Genomic DNA, 24,934 nt, shown 5'->3' on the forward strand with positions numbered 1-24,934 from the left:
GAGCCAGCTGGGAGTGGAGGACAGATGGCTCTCTTTCTGCAGCACCCCGGGGGTCACCTTCTCCTCTCAATGTCTCCCTCTTGGTGCTCTCCCGTTAACACCCTGGCCTGCCCCCAATCAAAGCCAAAATGTACTCTTTGTTCTCATGAGCATGATGGAGTCAGAAAGCCTGGCATTTTCCAGGAGAATGGAGAGTGAGGGAATTTGCTTTTTGGTGGGTGTCTTCTGTGTGCCAGGAGCTAGCTGTGTGAGGACTTACAGATTACCTATAATAGATAGATTACCTCGTTTAAGCACGACAACAGGACAAACTTGACATTAGACTTCATTTTTTTTTCATTTAAAAAAAAAAAAGTAAAACTAAAGGAGATGAACCAAGAAAATTCCAGGACACTAAAAAGACCAGATTTATACTAAGCAGTCCACGTTATAGGCATAGGCTCTGGTGGAGACGGGCCTGGATTGGCTCATCTTGACGCCTAAAAATGCAAACCATAAACCATCTCACAGGCCCTGGTGAGGACCAAGTAAGACAGTACGTACAAGACCTGCGGTGCCTAGGGGGTAGCATTTCTATATGAAGGCCCCATTCCTTTTCACCTCTAGACTCCCCCCATGCTCCAGTCCATGCCTCTGGTGGTCCCCTTCTCACCAGGAGGAAAAGTTCCGAGATGCACACAGCAGCTGGGAGGTCAGGATGGGTTGCCGGCCCCGGGCGACACTCAGGCTGCTCAAAGACAGCCTGATGTAGCCTGCAGACTTCTCCAGGTTTTCATCAGGAACCACAGACCCAGCCATCACCCCGGGAGCCTGGTCAATTTCCTCTCTCTCTCTTTCTTCTCTCTCCAGCTGAGAAACCACTCTGCTGTCCACTTCAACTCAGGTCTCTGGTGGAAGGCCCGGATGTTCTGGACAGTGGCCCATCCAAAGTCTCAGTGGCATTTCTGTCGTTCCCACGAAAAGGGGTAGACCCCATGCAGACTACCAGGCCTTTCCTGCACCCCAACCGCATCCAAATTTCTCCAAGCTTCTGGCCCTGGAGCACCCTGTGCTCTCACAGGAGCAGGGACCGGCCCGCTTACATTTCCCCCATGCAAAGCCTAAAGCCCTGGTTACAGAAGAGCCAGGGTCTTCGCAGGGTACAGACAAGTTGGCAAGCTGGTCCCTGGGGCACCTCTTTCCCTGGGTCTCCTGGGGTCTCTTCAGCAGCCTCATAACAAGAGGGTGTGAAACTTTAGTCATGTGGTCTCATTCTTTGGTGAGCAAACATTCCAGCTGTGCCCCAGCCATGGGCTAGTGATAAGTAAGACAGATAGCTCCTGCCCCCGATGACCAAGCCATGAGAACCTACCAATATATACAGTAATTATAGACTAAAATTCAAACCCTAGTCTAATCAGAATGATCTGGCTCCCGTCCACATACAAGCAGGACTGGTAGAACAGCCCCAGGTTATCTGGTGACATTAGAATCTGTGCCCTTAACACCGGACTGTTCAGAAGTCAGAAGAATCTGCTTCATCTGGAATCTTTATCCAGCGCCTTCCAATGGGCTCGGCAGATGGCTCTGTGACGTCTGCTCCCATTGGGGAGAGCCTTCCCTTTCCCACGCGCTCACAGACCTCTCCCATACAGTGATCACCAGTGGGGGTTCTGGTCTGAGGGAGGAGGCCAGCAGTGGGGAGCGCGGGGACAGACTAGGTTACGCTGCATTAACAACCCCAGCCTTCACGGCTTAGAACACAGCCAGGTTTATAACCGACCAACGCCGCATGTCCATCATGGGTCAGCTGGGGGTTATGCCCTACATTTCCAGACTCTAGAACTTGCCAGAAGGAAGAGCCAGTATCTTGAATGTGGCCAGTCTCCATGGGAAAAAGAAACCGCACTCTTCAGAGGGCTCACAATTATGCTTTGGTCTGTAAATGACCTACTTCTTGGCTCCTGAGTGGCACTAAGGCCCTGGTCCCACCCAACCACAAAGAGCCAGAGGGCACGAGCCCACCCTGGCCCAGCAAGGGGAGAGCTGGGATCCTGAGTGAACAGCATCAGTACCACGACTCCCCTCATGCCCAGCCTAAGAAATTGGGTGCACCACCTCCATGAATGTGCCCAGAACAGACATGAGGGCTCTTTGCTCCCGCTAAATCTAACCCCCTTCATGCACTGCCTGATGCCTGCAGGAGAGATCCAAATACCTCATTTTTCTCAGTGTGGCCTTAGAAAAGGGTCCTCACCTCTGCCTCTTTATCTCCCTAAGCAGGGATTGCTTATCATTCCCAATGGCTTTGTCCATCTTCCTCCTGTACCTCGGCCAAGGCCCTGAGGCCATGATGCTGGCTGCTGTCTCCTGGACGGCCAAAGTCAGTGGTCCTAGATCCTTTCTTCCCCCTCCTCTATCTAATTCTCTCCATCCCTGTCTTTCCAGAAACTCTTAGAATAGGTTAGTTACCCCAGGGTCACCACAGCCCAACCAAGGGCTCTTGGCTACCCTCTTTGTAGAGATGGGCCTTATCTCAGTGTCCCTGAGATTGCTTCGGGGTTCTGGCTCTCTCCTCGCAGATACCCACCTGAATAACCACCTGCCCTGTGTATCTCTTCCTCTTCTAGACCCTCAGGGTCAGATTTTGGCCTTGAGAGGGTCCCAGTTTCCTGGGACAGAGGGCTTTGGTGTGGCCTGACTTCTGCAGATCAAACAGCCTCAAGGGAGACTCATTTTCGTTCTTCACATCAGGGCCCATGTCCTGTTCAGTAACAACAGCTGCTGGCTTTCGCCCTCTGCAGAAGGCCTGTGTTCCGACCCTTGGCCCTGCATCCTGGCTTGCTTCCATGGGTGTTGAGTAGGTCTTCCTCCTGGGCAGGAGGGCTTCCGAAGCTGCCTAAACCAGAAACTTCCTCCAGGAGAAAGACAATTACCATTTAGGAAGAGTAAATCCTCTCAACTCCTCTGGAGGTCAATCATCTGTCACAGACAGGGCCTGGGAGCCTCAACACGGAGCCAGAGGCCCATCACATCCTCCCACAGTCCCAACCCCGAGTTCAAGCCCTGTGTTAGACCTCCCTAACCCAGCGCGCATCCCGTGCGCCCTGAGTGATAGACTTCTGGGTAGGCCAGGTTGCGTCAGGAAGAACGTTGCCTACAGTCTCCGTCTTTCTCTCTCTGTCCTCGCTGTCATTCTCCCCAGACTGGCTGCTCCTCTCCCTCCTCGAGTCCCCTCTTCCCCTGCTTGTCTGATGGGTGCCCAGGCTCGCCCTTTCTGACTCTCTCCTGGACCTCACCAGACTGGGTGCTGGGTGGTTCTGAGCAGGAACAAAAGTCTCCAGCCAAGAAGCCTTGCCAGCCTCCACCCGGGACTCCGCATCAGCCGCGGAATCTGGGGTTCCTCTGAGACTGGGGGTTATCCTCGGTCCTCTCCTGGTGCAGGAAAGTCCATTCTGCCTCTGTGGCCCAGCCGGCTCTCTGTCCTGGGGCCTGTGGGACCTGCAGCATAATGCATTCACAATCTCAGCTCTGCAGAGGGTGGGAGGCACCCAGGCAGACACGAAGGCTCTTCCCAGGAGCCCAGCTCACAAAGCAGAGCTCTCCCCCCCCCGCACCGTCCCAGAGCTAGTGGTGACCCCGGCCTCTTGCCCCACCCAGGGAGTCTCCTTTCTAAAGTTCTTCTCTCTCTCTCTTCCCTGCAGGACAGTGGGTGGGAGGTGGAGCTGGGAACACTGGACGGCCCTCACTTTCTCCTAGTTTCCATCTGTCGGAGCCCGGCAACCCTCTCCCCACCTCACAGAGCCACCCACGTGCTGTGGCTCCCAGGGATGACCGAGGGAGGGGATGTTATTTTGCAGATATCGACGAATGCCGTCACCCTGGCACCTGCCCTGAAGGGAGATGCGTCAACTCCCCCGGCTCCTACACGTGCCTCGCCTGTGAGGAGGGCTACCGGGGCCAGAGCGGGAGCTGTGTAGGTGAGGGCTGCTCGCCGAGGCAGTGAGAGGGCTGTCTGGCCTTGGGACCCCTGGTGGAGCCCACACACGGGGAGGGAAAGAGACGGGCCGGGGGAAGTGGCTTGGAGGCTGTTGTCCTCCCTGACCTGGCTGGGCTCCCGGGTGACGCTGGCCGTGACATGGGTGTGCTTCAGTGACTGCTGCTCTGCCCTCTGAATCAGCTCGGGTGGGGGCCCCTTTGGCTCCTTGGCATGTCCATCCGGGAGCTTTGGCCCAAGGTCCCAGGAGCTTCTGTGGCCGGATCCTGCCAGGAAGAATGAGTTGCCCAGAGTCTCAGGAAGAGGCTGAGATGATGGTGTGAGCTGGCAGCCAAGCCCTGCCGTGGCTTATGGGCAGGAGGGGCGTTCCGCTCTTCGGCAGCCCCACAGCAATGTCTGAACAGCAACACCTACCTGAACGGGGCCGGGGAGGGGGGGTCTTCTCCCCCCAGGGGGCTGCTTGTCAGCTGTAGAAGGAATGTTCTTTCCCATCAGTCCCTGCTGGAAGAAGGGCCCAGGGTTCAGAATGCCAGGAGGGACTGAATTGTGAATAGATGCTTTGAGGCTCTGGGGAGGGCAGGCAGTTCCCAGGCCCTTGAGCCTGCCGCTCAGCCACCCGGGCGCTGGTCAGCCTCTCTGCATTGCCATTGCCCGCTCGCCTACTGAAGCTGCTTGTTGGGCTGGGAACATGGAATCATACCCGTTTGGTTGGCAAGCAGGAGGCCAGAAAGGTTTAGATCCACTGTAAGGTGAGTCAGGGGTCTTGGACACGTCATCCTGGGTGTCCTCAGATGGGCCAAACCAGCCTCAGGGCTGGAGGCCTGGCTCCCTTTTCTAGGACATACGCAGAGTGCTCTGTGTGTTTTGTTTTTGTTTTAAGATTTTATTTATTTATTTGTCAGAGAGAGAGAGAGAGCGAGCTCAGGCAGAGAGGCAGGCAGAGGCAGAGGGAGAAGCAGGCTCCCCGCTGAGCAAGGAGCCCGATGCGGGACTCCATCCCAGGACTCTGGGATCATGACCTGAGCCAAAGGCAGCCGCTTAACCAACTGAGCCACCCAGACTTCCCACAGAGTGCTCTGTGTGACCAGACAGAGCCACAGTGGGCTCAGGCGGGAAGGGCATGCTGGCCTGCCTCGGTGGGTGGGTCCGGGAGCAGGACCCACCTCACTGCCTTCCCAGGGTGGCCTGTGCCCCCTCTGAATGCTGATTCCCTGGCCTCATCTTTAAGATGCCCTAAGCATGACCATGGGGACTGCATGAAGGGCAGGAGGCCGGCCCGCCATCTTGGACTTCTCTTCCACAGACGTAAATGAGTGTCTGACCCCCGGGCTCTGTGCCCATGGAAAGTGCATCAACCTGGAGGGCTCCTTTAGATGCTCTTGTGAGCAGGGCTACGAGGTCACCTCAGATGAGAAGGGCTGCCAAGGTACAGAGATGCTAAAGCACCTTCCTCTACAGGCAAACCGGCCGGCAGCTCCTTCCCTCTGCACACTCCCTCCTAACCCAGCCCTGCGCCCACATCCCTAGCCTTGCCGACGCAGCCACCCATCCTGCCAAGACCCATCCTCCGCCCTACCCCTGCCCGCCTGTCAGTCTCCGGCTGTCCCGCCACGTCTATCCTGCACAGCCCCACACAGAACTCGCTGGCCTGTTTCAGATGTCAATGAGTGTGCCAGCCGGGCCTCGTGCCCCACAGGCCTCTGCCTCAACACTGAGGGCTCCTTCACCTGCTCGGCCTGTGAGAGTGGCTACTGGGTGAACGAGGACGGCACAGCCTGTGAAGGTAACCCTGGGCAGGGGCAGGCAGAGGGGGACGAAGAACATAGCCTTCTTACCTCCCAAAGAACATTCTGTTCGTCGCCCAGCTTTGGGCTGATGCTGAGGGTCTCCAGGCTAGACCGGAGGACCTTAGAGATGGACTTGGCCCCAAGGAGAGCATCTATTGTTATCATCCCCAAGTTTGGAGGTGATGACTGGAGAAAAAAAAAGGGAGTCACAGAGACAAGAGGGAAGCTGATGGGAGAGCCGCCCCCAGAGCATTCTGGGGAGAGCAGGTCGAGGGTTGCCCCACAGAAGGCCCACAGCCAGGGCCTGCCCCTCCCCAGGGGCCCGGAGAGAGGCCCACAAGCTCACAGAGGGAGGCCAGAGGTGGGGGGAATCTCCCTGTCAGGTGAGGGGAGCCCTCCCAGGCCCCCAGGGTGACTGGCTTGGCCATCTGCCGCAGACCTGGATGAGTGCGCCTTCCCGGGAGTGTGCCCCTCAGGCGTCTGCACCAACACGGCTGGCTCCTTCTCCTGCAGGGACTGTGAGGCAGGCTACCAGCCCAGCGCCCTGGGCCACACCTGTGAAGGTGAGAGCTCCCTTCGCCCATCACCATGAGGGAGGGGAGCACGGGGCGGGGTGGGGGGCTGCATGTTCTAGAGACTAACCCACTACTCTTAGAGAAGGGAGTGACCAGACACAGCAGGGGCTGCTTCCGGGCCAGGGGCCCCTCTGTCCACCTCGGTCGGGTGAGCTGGGGACAGCCATCCTCGCCCCTCCCTCAGCAGTAACTGGAAAGACAACTGCCAGTCGGGGTCTGGGGGCTGATGAGCCACTAAATTTGTTCCATGTCCGGCCTTCGTGGGTTCTCTGTAAGGGTGGGAGCTGGGGGTGGATTTTGGAAAACATCCGCCTGGACCAGGCAATCTGTAGGCCACCTTCAAGCGCCTAGTTTCTGTGACCTCAGGTTCTCGGCATCGGTTTCCTTCACTGAGTTCTCATTAGTCTTCCCGTTGCTTCTCAGTAAAATCTGAGCTCTCAGCCATGACGAGGGCAGCGGGTTTGGCTGCCCTAGGCTGGGGTTGCGGGCAGAGGCTGAGCGTCCCCGGGGACACCGTGTGGTTAGCCGGAGAAGCCCAGCAGAAGGCACTGCAGTCATGCTGCTCCCCAGAGGCTGTGCTGCTGCACAAGGGGCCGATGCCTGTCTGGGTCCAGACTCCCCCAGCAGGGGACAGGCCCTCTGGAGAGCTCCCCATCGGTTCCTGTCCTTGGGAGGTGCTGCCATAGGCCGCCTTGCTCCCTTGTGACCCTGCAGATGTGGATGAGTGTAAAGACTCCCAGGGCAGCTGCCAGGGAGGCGAGTGCAAGAACACGGCTGGCTCCTACCAGTGCCTCTGCCCCCCGGGCTTTCAGCTGGCCAACGGCACCACGTGTGAGGGTGAGCGGCTGTGTGTGCCCGTCGGACCCTGTGAGCGGTGGGTGTGGGAGGGGAGGTGGCAGCACGCCTGGGAGACGCCACTGCCTGCCTTCTCCTTGCAGATGTGGACGAGTGTGTGGGAGAGGAGTACTGTGCACCCCGTGGCGAGTGCCTCAACAGCCACGGGTCCTTCTTCTGTCTCTGCGCACCAGGCTTCGCCAGCACAGAGGGGGGCACCAGCTGCCAGGGTGAGAAGCCAGCTTGGCCATGTCCACTCGCCAGCAGCAGGGACATACAGCGCTCCCGGGGGTGGGAGGCTGAGCGATGACAGGGAGCCAGGCGTCAGGAAGGCGCTCAGAGTCTTCCAGCAGGGCCTCTCCGCAATGTCTACGACAGACAGGTGCCCTCTGAACCCTTTGAGTGGCACCCATCTGCCCTTCATAGGGCCCCCATTCCAGGGCTCCTGCCTGCAATCTGGCCTCTGGCTTCCAGCTCAGAACTCTTCCTCAGATCTCTGAGCCCCGAGCTGCCCTCTGGCTCTCCTCCAGGCTGCTTTGGGCCGCTGGGCCATGTGGCTGGGTCTGCTGATGGAGGTCTCTGTTTTAGATGTGGACGAATGTGCAGTCACAGACCGGTGTCTAGGAGGACACTGTGTCAACACCGACGGCTCCTTCAGCTGTCTGTGTGAGGCCGGCTTCCAGCCCTCCCCAGAGAGTGGAGAGTGTGTGGGTAAGAGCTCCAGGGGGAACAGACGGGGCGCTGCCCCATGTCCGCCCACCTCCACCCCTGCCTGATCCTCAGCTTCCCGGGACCAGGAACTGCAGCTTCCAGGAAGCAGAGCACTTTCCACAGATTAATCATCTGATGGATAATGCATTTATTGAGTCTCTGCTGACTCAGGACCTATCCAAAGATGAATGAGGATAATCATAATCCTTGTGCCAGCAGAGCACACAATCTACTTTTTAAAGCCAAACTGATTCAACAGACATTTATTAAACCCCTGCTAGGTTCAATGTCTTTTGCTAGGACAAATAGACAGTTATGGACGATGTTGAAATTGAGCAAGGGAGACAGATAGGAAGACAATTTTCTGCAATACACTTCGGTGAAGGTTTTATATAAAGAGTATCATAAAGTACTCTGCCATAGGGAGAAGGGGGTGGGGTGGGGCAGCAGTGTCACAGGCAGTAGGAGCTCAGTGCTTTCCTCCCATCCAAGTACTAACCAGGCCCGACCCTGCTTAGCGCTCAGTGCTTTCCTAAATAGCATACGGTCCTCTACCTAGACAATCATCCCTGCTGGGTCAGGAGAAATGATCCTGAACTTGATGCTTTGGAGTTGAGATGAGCACAGTAATCTGTAACAGACCAAGGACCCCAAAGGTTGTGGGACATGACCTTATAATGCCAAGGAGGTGGGGCCGGAGCAGTGACCTGTCTATTTCTGTCCCCTCTCTTGGCGCTGGGGCCAGATATTGACGAGTGTGAGGACTATGGAGACTCGGTATGTGGGGCCTGGAGGTGTGAGAACAGCCCTGGCTCCTACCGCTGTGTCCTGGGCTGCCAGCCTGGCTTCCACATGGCCCCAACTGGAGACTGCATTGGTGAGTAGGAACCGGGAGGGCTGAGGAAACCAATTTTTCATGTATCCAGGTAGAAACGACTTTGTCCTGAGGACCCCGTTTTTGTAGCTGTTTGAAGTGTGCGTGTTTTCCACACAGCAGGGCTTGTAGAGAGATTGAAGAGGAATGACGATGTTCTTGAGTGTTCTTGTCCTGTGTTTACAAGTCACTTTTCACAGACCTTGGTGTGAACAGACCAAGTAATCCCAGCAAACAGAGCAAGAGTGTGCCCTATACTCTCGTTCCTACTGTCCCACAGACATAGATGAGTGTGCCAACGACACCATGTGTGGGAACCACGGCTTCTGTGACAACACCGACGGCTCCTTCCGCTGCCTCTGTGACCAGGGCTTCGAGACTTCGTCCTCAGGCTGGGACTGTGTTGGTGAGAAGCTGGCAGGCCAGCCAGGCTCTGGGCCCGGGAAGGGAAGGCCCATGGGTCCTTGGGCCCATCTCCACAGATCTTGGCTGTCCTGGATAGAGGCCCTAGGGTCCTGAAATGTTCAAGGTCACACGGCTCCATAATGGGTCCTCAGAGAGTGGGCAAGGAAGTCCACAGCAGATGCCCTGACCTGCTCGGTAGGAGAAGCGTGGCCATGTCCTACCAGCAGGGGGAGCCAGCACAGTAGTGAAGGCCACGGCCCATGTCCAGAGGCATGTCTGGAGAATGTGCACAGAGGGAGGAACCCTTCCTCTTGGTCCCTTAGTGACCCTTTTCTGCCACCCTTCTCCTCTCTCCCTTCTCTTGCTCTCTCATTTTTTTCTTGCTAACTCCCTCATGCTCGCCCCCCGAGACCTAGCCCTAGCCCGTTTCTTCTGAGAGGATGAGGGGAGGATCTGCCCACTGGGTAGGAGGCAGAGGGCCGGGGGGCACCAGCTGCGGCTTCTCCACCCACAAGCCTGTCCTCGTGCCTGGCAGACGTGAACGAGTGCGAGCTCATGCTGGCGGTGTGCGGGGCGGCTCTCTGTGAGAACGTGGAGGGCTCCTTCCTGTGCCTCTGTGCCAGTGACCTGGAGGAGTACGACGCTCAGGAGGGCCACTGTCGCCTGCGGGTGGCTGGAGGTGAGCGCGCCCCATAGTTACCGCGTCATTACACATGAGCGTTCTGTGGCTTACAAAGTGGTTCCGCTGCTCTGGCTCCCAAGAGGGAGCCTGGGCCAGGCCCCGAGCCGTGTGGGCGAGGGTGCCACGTAGGACTGGAGGAGAACAGGGGAGGAGTCAGAGTATGGCAAATGTCAAGACAAGTGGATGTCTGTCCCAGGCCAGGGAATGTCCAGGAGGCTCGGGGCTGTGACAGCCCTACAGGGGCTCGGAAGAACTGATGCCAACTTAAGGTGCCAAGGACTGCAGACTGAGCCCCCGGGGGACCCCAGGGAGCCCTTGAGGCTGAGCTGAACCTCACTCTCCCCTGTGCACCCCACCCCAGAGCTATTTGGTGCAGCTTCTCTCCCCAGGCCGGATGAGGACTGAGCTGGCCTCCTCTGACTTGGGGAAAAGCAAGCGAGACCCAGAACAAGGCGAGGTGGGGGGGGCTGGGGTCCAGTGCGAGCTGAGGAATGGAGAGGCTGCCCGTATGGTATGCCACAGAACGGGGGAACCTCCCTGGTGGCAGGATGCTATACCAGAAAGAACACGGCTTTGGGCACCAGAGAACTGGGGTCAGGGCCACTTACAGCTGGAGGCCGTGGCAAGTCCCGTGGCTTCTCACAGTCTCAGCTGCCTCCCGTGTAAAGGCGGCTGATGATAAAATGCCGTCCAGAGCATCAAGTGAGACCATACAGGTGAAAGCATGGTGTACGCTTCCTGGTGCTATATAAATGTAAAGCCTTGAAAATAAATTCAAAAGCTAGGGTGCCCCAGGGGGCCAAAGACAGACAGTAATAAAGGGCGTCTAATCTCACACAGGTCAGAGTATTCCTGAGGCCCCGCCCGGAGACCACCCCGCAGGCCCCGTCCGCATGGAATGCTACTCCGGGCAGAACGGCCAGCGGCCCTGCTCCAGCCTTCTGGGCCGGAACACTACACAGGCTGAGTGCTGCTGCACCCAGGGTGCCAGCTGGGGAGATGCCTGTGCCCTCTGCCCAGCTGAGGACTCGGGTAAGGCCCCCGACGGTTCCGAATCCTTAGTGTCAGCTCTGTAGGGTGACGCTGAAAAAAGGGGAGAGGGGAAGGGGGGCAGAGCCCTTCTGTTTCTAAGCTTGGATGCCTCCCTGCACAGCTGAATTCAGTGAGATCTGCCCCAGTGGTAAAGGCTACATCCCCGTGGACGGAGCCTGGATGTTTGGACAGACCACGTACGCAGGTAACCTCCCTAGAGACCCTCCTCCCCCAACCCCACTCACCTGAAGGGGCCCACCCTGGTCCTCCAGGAGGCCCCGGAGGAAGTTCTGCATGTCGCCCCAGCCTCCCGCTCACTTCCCTCGTTCCTGTCCCAAGGCTGACTGCCTGCAGATGTGCAGCTGGAAGGTCTGACCTGAGCCCCTCCTGGAGGTGTCTGTACAACCCGACCTTGGTTCCTCGGCTCCCCTGAGGCTGAACCCTCCAGAACGATGCCAGGACTAAAGCAGTCACGGGGCACAGGGTTAGGGTGGGGAGTACGGAGACAGCTGCTTATCCTCCTGGCCCCACTTACAAAGCCAGAAACTTCGGGGAACCCACACTCAAAGTGGGTAGTTCAGGTCTGAGCCCTTCAGTGCCCTAATCCTGAAGCTGGAGACAGAAAGAGAACAGAAACAGAAGTGTGCTTGCTATGTGCCAAGCACTATGTAAGCACCTAACTATATTAACCTTTTAATCTTCCTAACGGCAGTAGGAGGTTAAGTCATAGCAGCCGCATTTTTTCTGGCAGGAGACTGAGGCAAGGAGAACTCAAGCCAGTTGCCCAAAGACACCTGACTAGCAGGTGGCAGCGCCAGGATTCCCACCAGCAAGTCTGGCTTTGGAGCCCCTAGTCTTACGTTCTGCTTCATCCAGCTTCTCCCCTCATCTCTGCCCTCCCACAGATGCAGACGAGTGTGTGATGTTCGGCCCCAGTCTCTGCCAGAATGGCCGGTGCCTCAACACGGTGCCTGGCTACATCTGCCTGTGCCACCCCGGCTACCACTACAATGCCCAACACAGGCGGTGCGAGGGTGAGGACGCGCTGCCCCCCCCCCCCCCCCCGGGCCCCCCCCCCCCCCCCCCCCCCCCGCCGGCCAGCCCCATCCTTGCTGGGAGTCCCCACTGCAGCAGGGGAGCTGGAGGGGTTGTCCGGGCTCGAATGTGAGCCCCTGCTGGAAAGGGATCCCCAGGGAGGGGCCTCCCAGGCGGGGCTGGAGCCGGGGAGGAGGGGGAAGCAGGGAGCTACTCTTCATTGTCAGTTACAAGAAAACCTCCTTCCATGAAGCCGGTCTGTGGGCAAGCTGCCTTCCTACCGCCCCACGCATCCCCTGACCTCTCTGCCACCACAGATCACGACGAGTGCCAGGACATGGCCTGTGAGGACGGGGAGTGTGTGAACACTGAAGGCTCTTTCCACTGCTTCTGCAGCCCCCCCCTCACCCTGGACCTCAGCCAGCAGCGCTGCGTGAACAGCACCAGTAGCACGGGTCAGTAGGCTGGAGTGGGGGGGCGGCAGGGAGACTGGCCCTGGGCCGGGAAGGCTCACGTGCCTCTGGGCCCTGTGCCACCAGAGGACCTGCCTGACCATGACATCCACACGGACATCTGCTGGAAAAGAGTCACCAATTATGTGTGCAGCCAGCCCCTGCACGGGCACCGCACCACCTACACAGAATGCTGCTGCCAGGACGGCGAGGCCTGGAGCCAGCAGTGTGCCCTCTGCCCCCCCAGGAGCTCTGGTGAGAAGGGTGACCCGTGCCCACTCGGAGGGAGGGGCCCCAGGGAAGGGCCCTCACCTTGGAGGGAAGGATTTAGAAGGAGGAGAGCAATTAGTGTGGCCCGGTCTCCCGTCCCTATTGCTTGGGGACAGAGCGGGGCAGGGAGTGGGGTGGGGAGAAGAGCAGAGCCAGGAACTCCCGGAGGGGACCAGTCCCAGCCCGTTCCCTCTCCCCAGGCAGTGAGCTGGGGAACAGCACACCAGGCCTTAGCTACCAGGAACTTGGCAGCTTCCTCTCTCCCTCCTCCCTGCAGAGGTCTATGCTCAGCTGTGCAATGTGGCCCGGATTGAAGCCGAGCGGGAGGCGGGGGTCCACTTCCGACCAGGCTATGAGTACGGCCCTGGGCCCGAGGACCTGCACTACAGCCTCTACGGCCCTGAGGGGGCCCCCTTCTACAACTACCTGGGCCCTGAGGACACCATCCCAGAGCCAGCCTTCCCCAACACAGCCAGCCGCGCCGGGGACCACCTGCCCGTTCTTGAGTCACCCCTGCAGCCCTCGGAACTCCAGCCCCACTACGTGGCCAGCCAGCCAGGTCTGTGTTGCTGCCCACGTGGGGAAGTGGTGGGCCCCACAGCTGTTTCACTTCCACCTCCTCTGGCTACTAATCACTCCAGTGGGGGGAGGCCACAGAGGAAGAAAGACCCACCAAGCCCTCTCACAGGTCCCTCAAGGGCCAACTCCAAATGCCCGGTCAGACCCTACTGAGGAACTGGGACAGGGGACACCAAAGAGGTACAGGACACCACCTCCTCCTCAAAAGCTTCCCTGAGGGCGTTGATAGAGCGAGAGAAAGCAGGCACACTGCAGCCTCTGTTTCCCCCTCCACGCCACTCACAGTGTGCAGAATGACCGGCTCTACGAGCTCACGCTGGTGGCCTGAAATGTGCATTAAGGCTTTCTAATCACTTTAAAGTCCTGCTGTGGTGACCTGCTTTGTAAGTGGCAATGACCCCAGCACACGGGATTGGGATTCTAAGAAGTCGGGCCTGGCACCTGTGCGATGGCTGAAGCTGCCACAGACACAGCCGCCGTATCAGACTAAGACCGCACGGGGACTAGGGTCGGGTCTTTCTCAGGGGTTGGGAGCTGCTTAGAGAGGTTCAAGCAGATGCCTAAGTTTTGCTTTTGCGTTGAATGAGGCTAATCCCCTCTTGCTGCCAGTCTCCCCCCTCCCCCCAACAAAAAAACTACGCAAAGATTTTAACTACCACCGACCACAACAAAACCAAAACTGTAGACGCCCCCTTGCCGGGGCCGTGGCGCTGTGAACGTAGCTTATCTCGGCCCTCCTGGAGCTGACCCGTAGAGCATGGCACGTCTCTGCCACCCCAAGCGGAGACACATACTTATTTCTTAAGGGTACTTCCCATGAGGCTCCCAACCCTGACCTTAGGAGTTCAACAGCAGCAATCCTTCATGAGGAGCGGGAGGGCCCCAGGGTCAGGTGCAAGGCCTCAGCTTCCTTCTCTGACTCCCTCCTACCAGAGCACCAGGCCGGCTTTGAAGGGCTTCAGGCAGAGGAATGCGGCGTCCTGAATGGCTGTGAGAATGGCCGCTGTGTGCGCGTGAGGGAGGGCTACACCTGTGACTGCTTTGAGGGCTTCCAGCTGGACATGGCCCACATGGCCTGCGTGGGTAAGTGGCAATCTGAGTGGCAATGAATACCCAGGGAGCAGGAGGACCCTGATGGCTCTAGGAGGAGAGACTGGGCCTGCCCTACTGCTCTGTTAGAAATAGAGACTGAACTTAGGGTAGTTGGAAAATCCACTGCTGCCCCCTAGTGGGCCGTCCTGGAGCCAGGCCAGGTGGGAAACGTGCCAAGGGAAGGTCTCCTGCTGGGTTTAGAAAATCCTTTCCATGGAAATTCCTAGGCAGAAGAAAGGTGCAGGAGACATGGTCACTCTGAGGCACAGGACGGGTTCACTACCACCAGCTGTGTGTCTCTGAGAAGCTTCGTCTTGAGCAGTGACTTCAGCTTCTGGTTGCCACATGTAGGATTCCACCGCAGGGCAGAGGCTCAGTGACCACAGCAGCAGAGGCACCTGGGCTCCCTACAGTGCTCTCTTCCCTCCCTTCCTCTTAGATGTGAATGAATGTGATGACCTGAACGGGCCTGCTGCACTCTGTGCCCACGGTCACTGCGAGAACACCGAGGGCTCCTACCGCTGCCACTGTGCTCCAGGTTACGTGGCCGAGGCAGGCCCCCCACACTGCACTGCCAAGGAGTAGCAGTGAGGGGTCAGTGTGGACAGCTACCTGGAAATGGGCCCCAGCCACGGGCAGGGGCCTGGAGGAGGCTTTCCTAGCTGGGAAGACATCATGAAGAAGCAGGCAGAAGGCCCTGCACGCCAGCTCCCAGCCAGACCTGCCTGCTTTTCAACTCTCCCAGCTTAGGCCCTGGCTGTGAGCTTCCATCACTGCCTTCATGCCACCATGCCCTTGCTTGGCTCAAACACCACCAAATGCTTTAATGCTTCAGCCACTGGCCATGAGGATCAGCGTATCATCTGTTCTGGCCTTGCTGTGGGATGCTTACCAAAGGATGGCCCTCATCCCCCCCCTCAAGCTCTGAAAACATGCAAGGTCGTTTGGACTCCTACTGCAGACACCCTTTCCCAGTCACGATCCACATAACATCCTGATGATTCCACAGCTGGGTCAGAGGTCACATCTGCCCGGGTATGGTCCTTCAGGATCTCTTGAGCAAAAAAGGATTGGCGGAAGTTTGGGCATGACTCCAAGTCCTCCTCCCAAGAACCGTTCACCTCAGTCAAGCTCGTCTGGGCTAGACTGTGCCACATCTCCATCCTGTTAGCAGTGCTGTGGCCCCGGGCAGGGGCAGAAGATCCCCTCATCTAAGAGGAGCAAGACTGAAACCAGCTTGCTGAGTGGAAGAGACACAGATGAAGGGGAGCACGGAGACTGAGAAAGCAGCAAGAGGGCAATACGGAAAATATGGGGAGGTGATAAGAAAGGGGGAGCCAAGGCTTTCCACAAGGCTAAAGAAAATGTTCGGCTGCTTTGGGTAAGCACTCCCAGTCTACCCAGGACAGCTGCTGTGCACCACAGCAAGGCTGCCACAGGACGGGGCCCATCTCCGATGACCTGTATTAAATACACACTGCTTCTTACATGACACAAATCTCTCCTGGGCTCTCCTTTTGTGGGTACCTGTTTGAGGTACTAAAAATAAAGGGGTCTATTCTCTGGCTTGTGAAATACAGTGCAGTCTTGTTTAGGGGAAGCCAGATTCCCCATGTCGTTTCTTCTCTCTACTCAGAAGCCCTTGCTGTCTTTCTCTCAACAATGGGAAGGCAGGTTGGCATTCCTCTCAGTGGACAAGTAGAGACCCACTCCATCCTTGGCCAGCTAGAAGTTGAGAACCACAGTGGAATAAAGAAAGGTACATTTGGGCTCCTGTTTTTGTTTTTATTTCATATGAAACTAAATTTCTTTACTATGCTGACTAAGTCTAAATGTTAGACACAAGGATGGGCCTATGCTTTTGCCGGCTCTGCCAAGAGCCTCTGATTGGGATCCAATGGGAAAAGGTTCTTTATTCTTCTAAGACAAGGAAAGCTCTGCCTTTGCATTTGTCTGATGAAAGGCAATGTAAGTCAACAAGACCCCATGTGCCTGAAGACACGGAGATGAATGCTATTTTCTTAATTTAATCTGTACTGTCCTACTGCTGCTCTCATTGTCGGCCATCCCATAGTAACTTATTGAATGCTTGTTATGTGCCAGGCACTCTACTGAGTGCTGACCACAAATTTCATTTAATCATCCAGCAATTCCACTTACTATTTTTATTCCCAATGTATAGATGAGTAAATTGAGACACACAGGGTTTAAACAATTTGCTCTATGTCGCTGTACTAGTTGAGATGTTTTCAGCAGACAAAAATACATCGTTACACATTCCTAACAAAAGAAATGTGAGTTAAAACCACACCTGAGACACTTTTTAAAGGCTGTCTGATTGGCAAACATCAGAAGTTTGCTAAGACTCCTAGTTGGCAAGCTTCTGGTGAAAGAGAGACTCACATACGCAGCTGATAGGGCCTTAAAAGGACGCAACTTCTGAAGAGGGTAATATGGCAATGTCTTTCAAAATTATAGAAGCACTTACTCTGACCCTTCTAGGAATTTAACCTTCAGATATAGTCTCACCAAATGTGAAATGACACATATAAGAGGTTATTTATTATAGCATTACTTGTAACAGCAAAAGATCAGAAACAATCAGTTGCTACAGGGGCCTAAAAATGAAAGAAAAAAAAATTGCCCTAAATGTCCTGATAAGAAATCCAAACAGACTAAGCGGGGAAAGGCTGTAGAGCAGAATAGACCGTGTGCTGCTATTTGTCTAAAGAAAGGGGAAAGACACCTGGGTATCTGCTGACCTCCTCCTCGCCACTCCGCCTCACACCCCACGGTTCAGAGAACTTCTCAGCACCCTTCCATATATGCGCTGGCACTGCGCCGTCCCCCAGCCCTCACCTTCCTGCTCACCCTTCCGGAAAATCTTCATGCACATACACGTATTTCTTTGTATCAAAAACGTAAGTCGCATCCTATGCATGCCGTTCTGCACTTTGTTTTCACTTAATCCAGACTTGCACATAAAGAACTGTCTCATTCTATGTTATAATTGTATATTATTCCATTGAACAGATAAATCATAATTTATTTAATCGATCCCCTACTGATGGACATTTCCATTTTTTCCCCTCTCTTGCTATTATAAGTAATGCCATAATGAATATTCTTGTGTATATGTTATTTCACATTATATCTATGGGATTATACCTATAGGGTAAATTCTTAGAAACAACAGTGGTTTGTGGGGAGGGTGGCAGGGTGGATGGGTACAGGATTGGGAGACTTTTCACTGTATCCCCTTTTGCGTCTTTTTGAATTTTGTACCATGTGTATTACCTTTCCAAAAAAATAAAATATTTTTAAATACAGCTTTGGCCATAGACTGCTTAAATGCTCCCTTCTTCATGTATTTATCTGACAATTAAAGCCACATAATTATTTCCGAACTTCTTAAAGCAAACTTTCTTTAAATAGTCCTGTAGCATTTCTGTGGAGAAAGGACAAAGGGATTTTTTTAAAAGAGCAATCAGAAACACCACTGCGAGAGACCTAGAAAAGCAGAGGAGTTTCCCGCCTTTGAGACAAACATTCAAAACCATAACTATGTTGCAGGGGACAATGCTGGGTCCCAGGCACTACCAGCGGCACCTATCTGCTCTCAGCCAGCACTGAAGGCGGACTACACCACACAATCAGTGCTGCCTGCTTCTCTGTAATACACTCAATGTTGTATAAAAGGAGACTGAATTAACAGGTTTCAACTCTTAGAAGTTAAAAAAGTTAGAAAGTTCTTGGACACCTACTTTAGTAGCCCTTCCTAATCTCTCCTAAGCCTGTTTTGTCCTAATCCCTTGTAATCTGTGGCCATTCCCACACAAAGAAACTAAGGATGGGTGGGCCACCTACAGCTCCCACACCGCTAGTCACTAGCAACCACACAACTGAAGAGTTTGATTCCACCACATGGTAAGACCTGACCTGAATGTTGACTGAGAGGCCCGCGCCTTTTGAGCCACCAACATAAAGGAGATAGACAATAGGGGCACTTGGGTGGCTTAAGCGGTTAAGCATCTGCCCTCCGCTTGGGTCATGATCTCCAGGTCCTGGAATGGAGCCCTGACTCAGGCTCTCTACTCAGTGGGGAGTCTGGTTCTCCCTTTCCTTCTGCCCTGCCCCCTACTAATGCTCTCCCTCTCTCTCTCAAATAAAGAAATAAAATCCTAAAAAAAAAAAAGGGGGGGGGGTCACATCTGGGTGGCTCAGTGGGTTAAAGCCTCTGCCCTGGGCTCAGGTCATGATCCCAGGGTCCTGGGATTGCCCCAGGGAGCCTGCTTCCCTCCTCTCTCTCTCTGCCTGCCTCTCTGCCAACTTGTGATCTCTGTCTGTCAAAGGGATAAGTAATATCTTAAAAAAATACAAAAACAAAAACGCTGGAGCACCTGGGAGGCTCAATCGGTCAAGTATCTGCCTTCAGCTGCCTTCAGCTCAGCTGGAGTCCCAGGATCCAGCTCAGTCCAACACTGGGCTCCATGCTCAGTGCGGGGTCTGCTTCTACCCCTTCCCCTGCTCCTTCTCTCTCTCAAATTAAAAAAAAAAAAAAAGGGCATATTCACATCATAAAGCAGATGCAGGGCTCCCTTACTTCTACTTCTTGCATCGTATCTTAGTAGGGCAAAGGCAGGGTATGCTACCCCCAAACACTCTCTAACTTGCATAAATAAAACCAATTCTGCAACAATAAGGCCTTTCTCCTTGAAAGTAATGGGGAAGCAAAATAATCTTCCAATGGATACCAGAAGAGTATCAAGTTTTCCTAAATGAATTTGCACAGTAGGCAAAATTTGTGAAAATATCTGCTGGTCTAGACCAGAAAGAGGGCACCTGATCATAAAGGGCCTGCAAAAGACCCTAAACCTATTTTACTAAGCTTACTACTTACTCCAAGCAAATTGCCCACTATCCCCTTGATGCTATTATTTCTCTATGCTCTCTGCTGTTAAAATTTCTACATCATCCTACTCCAATAGAAGCTTTTTATTACTACTTCGGATTTTCTCATGATGCTTTCTAGTGTGATAGAGTAAGGTGATTTCTCCCAAACCCACCCTTTCTAAAACACAGAATCCCAATTCTCCCCCATTAATAGCAGGTACTTAGATATAGGCATTCAAAGGGACTCTGTTCCTATCTAAGTGACCATTGCAATTTAATGGTTTATTTAGCAACTAAAGCATTTAAGCTTCTGCTCTGCATGAGTTTTAAAATCACAAAATCATGGGGCACCTGGCTGGCTCAGTCAGTAAAGCATGTAACTTTTGATCTCAGGGTCATGAGTTCAAGCCCCACGCTGAGTATTGAGCTTATTTAAAAAAATAAATAAAAATAAAGTGCACTCTTTAAAACGATATGTTCCAACATTGAAAAGGTAGCAAAATCTCTTTTTAAAGAGGATGAAAAGACTTAATCTGAGCTGAAAATCTAATTAGGCCCAGGTATGGGCAGCAACTTTAAATGTCTTAGTTGCCAGGTTTAACAAAAAAAAAATGCACAATGCCCAGTTAAATTTGAATTTCAACAAGTAATTTTTAGTGTATGTCTCATAAAATAATTGGGACACACTTACAATAAAAATCATTTATTTGAAATTCAAATTTAACTGGGCATCCTGCATTTTATCTGGTAATCTAACCTGAAAGAAAATCCCTAACCATCCATTATCTTTACCAACATGGGGACCCCTTCCTGCTATGCATGAGACCAAAGACATTTTACACCATAAGTAGAGCAACATGTCCTAAAAAGACTCAGTCACTGAATAATCACAGAATCTTGAAATGTCTGTGTGAGTACAGAGTATGAGGCCTATTTTTTAAATGATTCAGGTTATCAGTGGGGCTTAGATCCAAGTTTCCTGGGTGATGGACTACTGGTTTTGTGAATCCAGAAGACCTGCGAGTAAGAGAGGAAAATGTATCTACCCTAACAGATGGGAAGCAGGAATGGGCAGCACAGAAAATAAGGATGTAGGAGGAAAAGGGGAAAAAAAAAAAGAAAGAAAGAAAGAAAAAGAAGGTGTCACTAGCACATTCCAGAAGAGTGAGATGAAAAAGAGAAATTTCCGTTTGCCTTTCTCATCCTTTCTAGCCTAGTAACCAGTGTTCAAGCTACCCAATCGGTGACCCTGATCCAGAACACAAGGACTAAGTAAGTAAGGACTTTCTTCAGAATGGAGCTTTTATACATAGCTACACACCTGTGTACAAGCACCTGAGAAGTGACTCCAAATTTTGGAACCTTGGAGGCTCTACAGATTATAGCAGGCAGATTTCAACCAGTTAGTATATCTTAGATCACAGCACCTAGAGGCTTGGCCTTAGAAATGTGTGAGTGAAAAACAGATCGAGAGTAAAAGCTTCATATTCTGAACATAACAGTGGCAAAACACAACACTCCTGGACTGAGGAAAATAAAACTGAGAGGAGGACATGATTGGAAGGAAACCTCTAGAATTCTACTAATCCTAGGTTCCTCAAGTTGGTACAAGTGGCAGCAATCTCTGGGTCACCTGTCATCACATCAAAGTTTGATAGAGAAGGATGAGCCACAGGAGCAGCCTTGCTGAGCTTGAGGATTGTTCAACACTTGAAATGAGCTTCGGATCAGTTCTTGGCTGAAGTCCACCTGGGCCCCTTTCACGAAGGCCAAGCTATCAGAGTCAACCACCACTCTCGCCCCGCCCTGTTCAAACACCCTGAAAAAGACAGAAGGAAGACATTAAGGTCTATCATAAACACCAAAACCATAATACCCTCTGAGCCCTGGGGTGCATATCCCGTTTTTCCAAAACAGGAGAAACATTCCTTATGACCTCTAACAAGTGCTGCTTTTCTCTGAGGCAGAAAGGGTCAAAGGAATGAATACTGGTAAAGGTTTAGGGATTTAGGCCTGGAATCCAGTCCAGCCTGAATCCTTAGCGTATTCTGAATCATGACAACAAGTCCTCACTGTATTCCCACTGCGTGAGAAGGATGGTGTTGGGCGTTCTTAGCAAACCTTTTAAATTCGAAACAAACGTGCACTTTTATCCCTCCCACACATTCTCTGAGGACCCACCCCTTCCTTCTTGCCTGTCGTCGGGGTTGATAACTGTATCCAGGGAAAATTTGTATTGGAATCCAGAGCATCCACCTCCCTCCACCTCCAGCCTTAGGAATTCCGACCCTTCGGTGATTTCCAGAAGTCTCTGAAATGCAAAAACGGGGATCAAGAATGCCCGGCAAGAGGTGGCAGAAGAGTGGGCCAAGGGGAAGTCCGCACACTCCTGGCCCTCGCCGGGGCACCGCCGCCCCGCGTCCGACCTCCTACCTGGACGCAGCTGGCGGTGAGGTGGATCTGCCCTTCGCCGGCCTCGGCGCTGGAGGACGACGCTTCCCGACGAGCCTGAGGTCCTCGAGAGGCCGCGAGGAGCCTGCTGCACATGGGAGGAGGATGAGCCCGGGAGCAGAGGGGCACCTGGTCACTTCTACCTGGACAGCCTCCCGGCAACCCTGACGACCTCCACCTGGACAGCCTTACGCCAAGCCCTCGCCTCCCCCGCAGGTCTTCGTTCCCCCCTTAGTCCTGGAGGCGCAGAACCTAACACCCTTCCCAGGTGCCTTTGTAGGCTTGGTACCTGCCCCTTGCCCAGGGAGTGACCGCTCTCAGCGCCGCGGCCGTTAGGGACAGCCCGCGGACCGCAGCCATCTTCCTCCACAAACCCCGCCCCCCGCGTCGCCCCAATCCTTTTCTCCACCTGGGCCTTCGGAGGCGGGACCCACAGAGACCCTGCCCCCGAGCGCACCTATTGGGTGGTGCTGGAAGAGAAGAGATTTGATTGGCTAGAAATGCTACCATTTACGGAAGCGAAGGCGCACCAACAAAATCCAGAGGCGCGTCTGTACGAGGCGGCGGCGGGGCGGAGATGGATCCAAGCCTGCGGAGCCACGGAGCCGCGGAGCGGACCAGATGGGCGGAGATAGCCGGCGTCTGGGCGGGACCGAGGCAAGCTCGGCTCTCCGGGCCGGGGGGCGGGGCGCGGGCAGGGCCCGCCCTGGATGCTGGTGATGAGTGGCCTGACCAGGCTCCTCCCCCGGCCCGCCCCGGCAGGTTTATCTTGTGACTGGGACGATCCCCTCTTCCTTCCTCGCGCTTGGAACCTGTTTAGCTGCGATGCGTTTCTTGGTCGCCGCGTTCCTGCTCCTGGCGCTCGGCGCCTCCGCCCTGGCGGAGCCGGTGCATTTCAAGGACTGCGGTGAGCCCCAACCTGCCCGAGATTCCCGCGCCCTCTCGGGAACCCCGCGCCGAGACCCCCCCGGCTAGGTTGGGCGGGTCCCGCCGACCGCCAGGCTCAGCTGCTGGAGTGGGCCGGGGTCGGGGAGAAGCTGCGGGCGGCGAAACCCAACGGCAGACAACTTTGTCTCTTTCCTGAGACGCGTGGTTGGGGTCCCTGAACACCACCTGGAGCTGGGCCTTTTGCTGAAGTTTCCTAAAGTTTGTAGGGCAAACCACTGGAGATCCCAGTGCTGCGCGGGGCGTGAGCGGTGGGGCGCAGAACTTTGTGTACGCCTCGTATCTTGGATGACCTCTCCCTCCCCACGCCGCTTGCTTTTATATTTTTAATTTCCCTTTTGCTGACAAGTCAAAAGCCAATTCTCCTTTTCATAATTTGCTCCATTGCCGCTTCCCTTGGGCTATATAATTTTGTGATTCTTAATCACTGTTTCCTCCTGTACGTAAAACTCGTGTTGCTGGTCACAGCTTGTGACACATAACCCACTCTTTTCTCTGTGATAGGGATCTTTTTTGGGAAATACAAGTGGGGAGGGGCGGGTACTAAATAGTCAAGTCTATGGAATTATTTGTTCGAGCAGAACTTTCCAGAAGTGAAAAGGTGGGATGGTAAGTGAAAGAAGACATTTTATAGAATCTGTGAGCTGGAAGGAAGCTTGGAGATCCTGGAGTCAATTCTTGAACTCCAGAGATGTCGGGTAACTTACCCAAAGTCACCCAGCAGAGTGGGAATGAGACTAAGTTTGATCCTTTGTATCTAGTGCCCAGGTAATAGTAACTGCTCAGTAAATATGTGTTGAAAAAGTAAATGAGGGAATAGATAGTCTCCACTGTATCATCGAAGTTTATGTTGAGGCAAAAACAAAGTTGGGCTAGGGGACAGGATTGATTAAAGAGTAAAGACTCCAGCCCTCTTAATACTTAACAAATGCTGTTCCACTGAACTACAGGCACTTGAAAGATGCTATTATCGCCTCAAATTACTGCCTTTCCCTCCATTAAACTTAGTGGCCAAATTTGGATGAAGATGTTATATTAACTTTATTAACTCATTCAGCCCTCAGGATCTGTTTTACAGATGAGGAATCAGGCACATGGAGTAACTTACCAAGTTCTTACAGCTAGTAAGCTGTAGGAAATTAGTGGGTGTTTGTGAACCACTTTGGGTTTCAGTGGTAACATTAAATTAACATTAAAAACAACAACTATGGAAACCAAATCCAGATACTGTTCTGCTCATTTGAAAAAAGCAGCTGTACACCTATGGCAAGAACTTCTTAAGGGAAGGATGGTTTCAGTTACAGATTTTCAATTGACTTCTGAATTGGGAAATAGTGTAAAAACGTCAGTGCCCACATCAAAGGGTTTTCAAGTGCTGCTTTACCACTGACCCTTCCCCCTGGAGTGGTGTTTCCTCAAGTAAGCAATGTGGCCAAGCAAATTGGTTTTGCTATTTTTGCCGATTAGGACTGAGGAGTTTGTTCTGTGGACATTGAAAATCCAAGCACCTCTTGCCAGTAAAAGTGGATGAAGGAGCTCCAAGTACTGCGCTTTCCTCGGGTCCTCCTAGAACATGTGACCCACTCTGGAAAGAAGCAGGTAGAAGTGGACATTGAAAGCTCTAGCATAAGCACTGATCTTCAGGGGGTTGTTGATTCAAGTTCCGGGTATCTGTTTTCCTGTCTGTAGAAGATAGGAGGACACAGTGAGTGGAAGACAGTGCTTGCAGAAGAGAGTTCTTGCAGGTGTATTTTGAGAACTTTGCTTATGATGGAGAAGCAAGCTGGGGATGAGGGACTGCAAGTTATTATTTACAGACCTCCCTGGAGCAGTGTTGGTCAGTTTGATGAAACTGTCCCAGCCAAGAGCAGGCACAGGCTGAGAAGACCAAGACTTTTGACATGAGCTTCTCTTTTCATGTCCGATGGGCTGAGCAAACCTGGTGACTGCAAAGGAGAGGCCCACTTTTTGTGTCAAAAAGGAACTTGCTAACCCACCCAGGAGCAGCTATTCTAGATTAAATTCGAGGACCAAATCCCGATGAGATGGTAATAAAATGAACACCTACATAGCGCTCCTACGTTGCAAACACTTACCTAAGAGCTCTAAGTGTGTTAGCTCACTTACCCTATGAGGCAGTCATTGTTAACTTTCCCCAGAGGGGTGAAGTATCTTGTTTTGAGGTTTTGTAGTAAGTCCTGGAGCCTGTGAGCTTGCAAACCCAGGTGTCAGTCCCAGAACCTATCTCTCAGCCTTGATGGCTGAATGGCAGAGCTTAAACTTTCCTGGCGGGGGGGGGGGGGGGGGGGGGGGGGGCTTCAGCGGGTTGTGGATTCAAGTT

The 24,934-nt window shown here is 53.7% G+C and overlaps 3 protein-coding genes across 5 annotated transcripts in view; 2 read left to right on the top strand and 1 right to left on the bottom strand.

Moving 5' to 3' along the window:
• Positions 1–17,633, top strand: part of LTBP2 (latent transforming growth factor beta binding protein 2) — a 100,702-nt gene extending 83,069 nt beyond the window's left edge. Inside the window, exons 19-36 of the mRNA XM_059373746.1 lie at positions 3,840–3,959; positions 5,280–5,402; positions 5,634–5,759; positions 6,201–6,326; positions 7,053–7,175; positions 7,277–7,402; positions 7,761–7,883; positions 8,629–8,760; positions 9,038–9,163; positions 9,698–9,841; positions 10,685–10,876; positions 10,998–11,081; positions 11,782–11,910; positions 12,229–12,366; positions 12,451–12,618; positions 12,911–13,192; positions 14,146–14,295; positions 14,744–17,633. Of these exons, the coding sequence (XP_059229729.1) occupies positions 3,840–3,959; positions 5,280–5,402; positions 5,634–5,759; positions 6,201–6,326; positions 7,053–7,175; positions 7,277–7,402; positions 7,761–7,883; positions 8,629–8,760; positions 9,038–9,163; positions 9,698–9,841; positions 10,685–10,876; positions 10,998–11,081; positions 11,782–11,910; positions 12,229–12,366; positions 12,451–12,618; positions 12,911–13,192; positions 14,146–14,295; positions 14,744–14,889 (2,558 nt within the window). The 3' untranslated portion in view covers positions 14,890–17,633. The remainder of the gene's footprint in view (positions 1–3,839; positions 3,960–5,279; positions 5,403–5,633; positions 5,760–6,200; positions 6,327–7,052; positions 7,176–7,276; positions 7,403–7,760; positions 7,884–8,628; positions 8,761–9,037; positions 9,164–9,697; positions 9,842–10,684; positions 10,877–10,997; positions 11,082–11,781; positions 11,911–12,228; positions 12,367–12,450; positions 12,619–12,910; positions 13,193–14,145; positions 14,296–14,743) is intronic.
• ISCA2 (iron-sulfur cluster assembly 2) lies at positions 16,840–22,029 on the bottom strand. 2 transcript variants are annotated; one of them, XM_059373748.1, is made up of 4 exons: positions 21,938–22,029; positions 21,631–21,733; positions 21,393–21,508; positions 16,840–21,016 (listed from the first exon to the last, which is right to left on the bottom strand). In XM_059373748.1, exons 1-4 carry the CDS (start codon positions 22,006–22,008, stop codon positions 20,842–20,844), a joined length of 465 nt encoding a protein of 154 aa, XP_059229731.1. In that variant the 5' UTR covers positions 22,009–22,029; the 3' UTR covers positions 16,840–20,841. The 2 variants fall into 2 exon arrangements, with proteins under 2 accessions (XP_059229731.1, XP_059229730.1); XM_059373747.1 differs by having other exon boundaries at positions 21,631–21,736.
• Positions 22,030–22,233: 204 nt separating this feature from the next.
• NPC2 (NPC intracellular cholesterol transporter 2) overlaps positions 22,234–24,934 on the top strand; it is an 8,499-nt gene continuing 5,798 nt past the window's right edge. Inside the window, exons 1-2 of one of the 2 annotated variants that reach the window (XM_059373750.1) lie at positions 22,234–22,305; positions 22,411–22,555. In XM_059373750.1, coding sequence (XP_059229733.1) covers positions 22,270–22,305; positions 22,411–22,555 — 181 coding nt within the window. In that variant the 5' untranslated portion in view covers positions 22,234–22,269. The remainder of the gene's footprint in view (positions 22,306–22,410; positions 22,556–24,934) is intronic. The other variant, XM_059373749.1, reaches the window with a different exon arrangement.

The sequence above is a fragment of the Mustela nigripes genome, chromosome 13, assembly GCF_022355385.1.
Source record: "Mustela nigripes isolate SB6536 chromosome 13, MUSNIG.SB6536, whole genome shotgun sequence".
Classification (NCBI taxonomy): Eukaryota; Metazoa; Chordata; class Mammalia; order Carnivora; family Mustelidae; genus Mustela; species Mustela nigripes.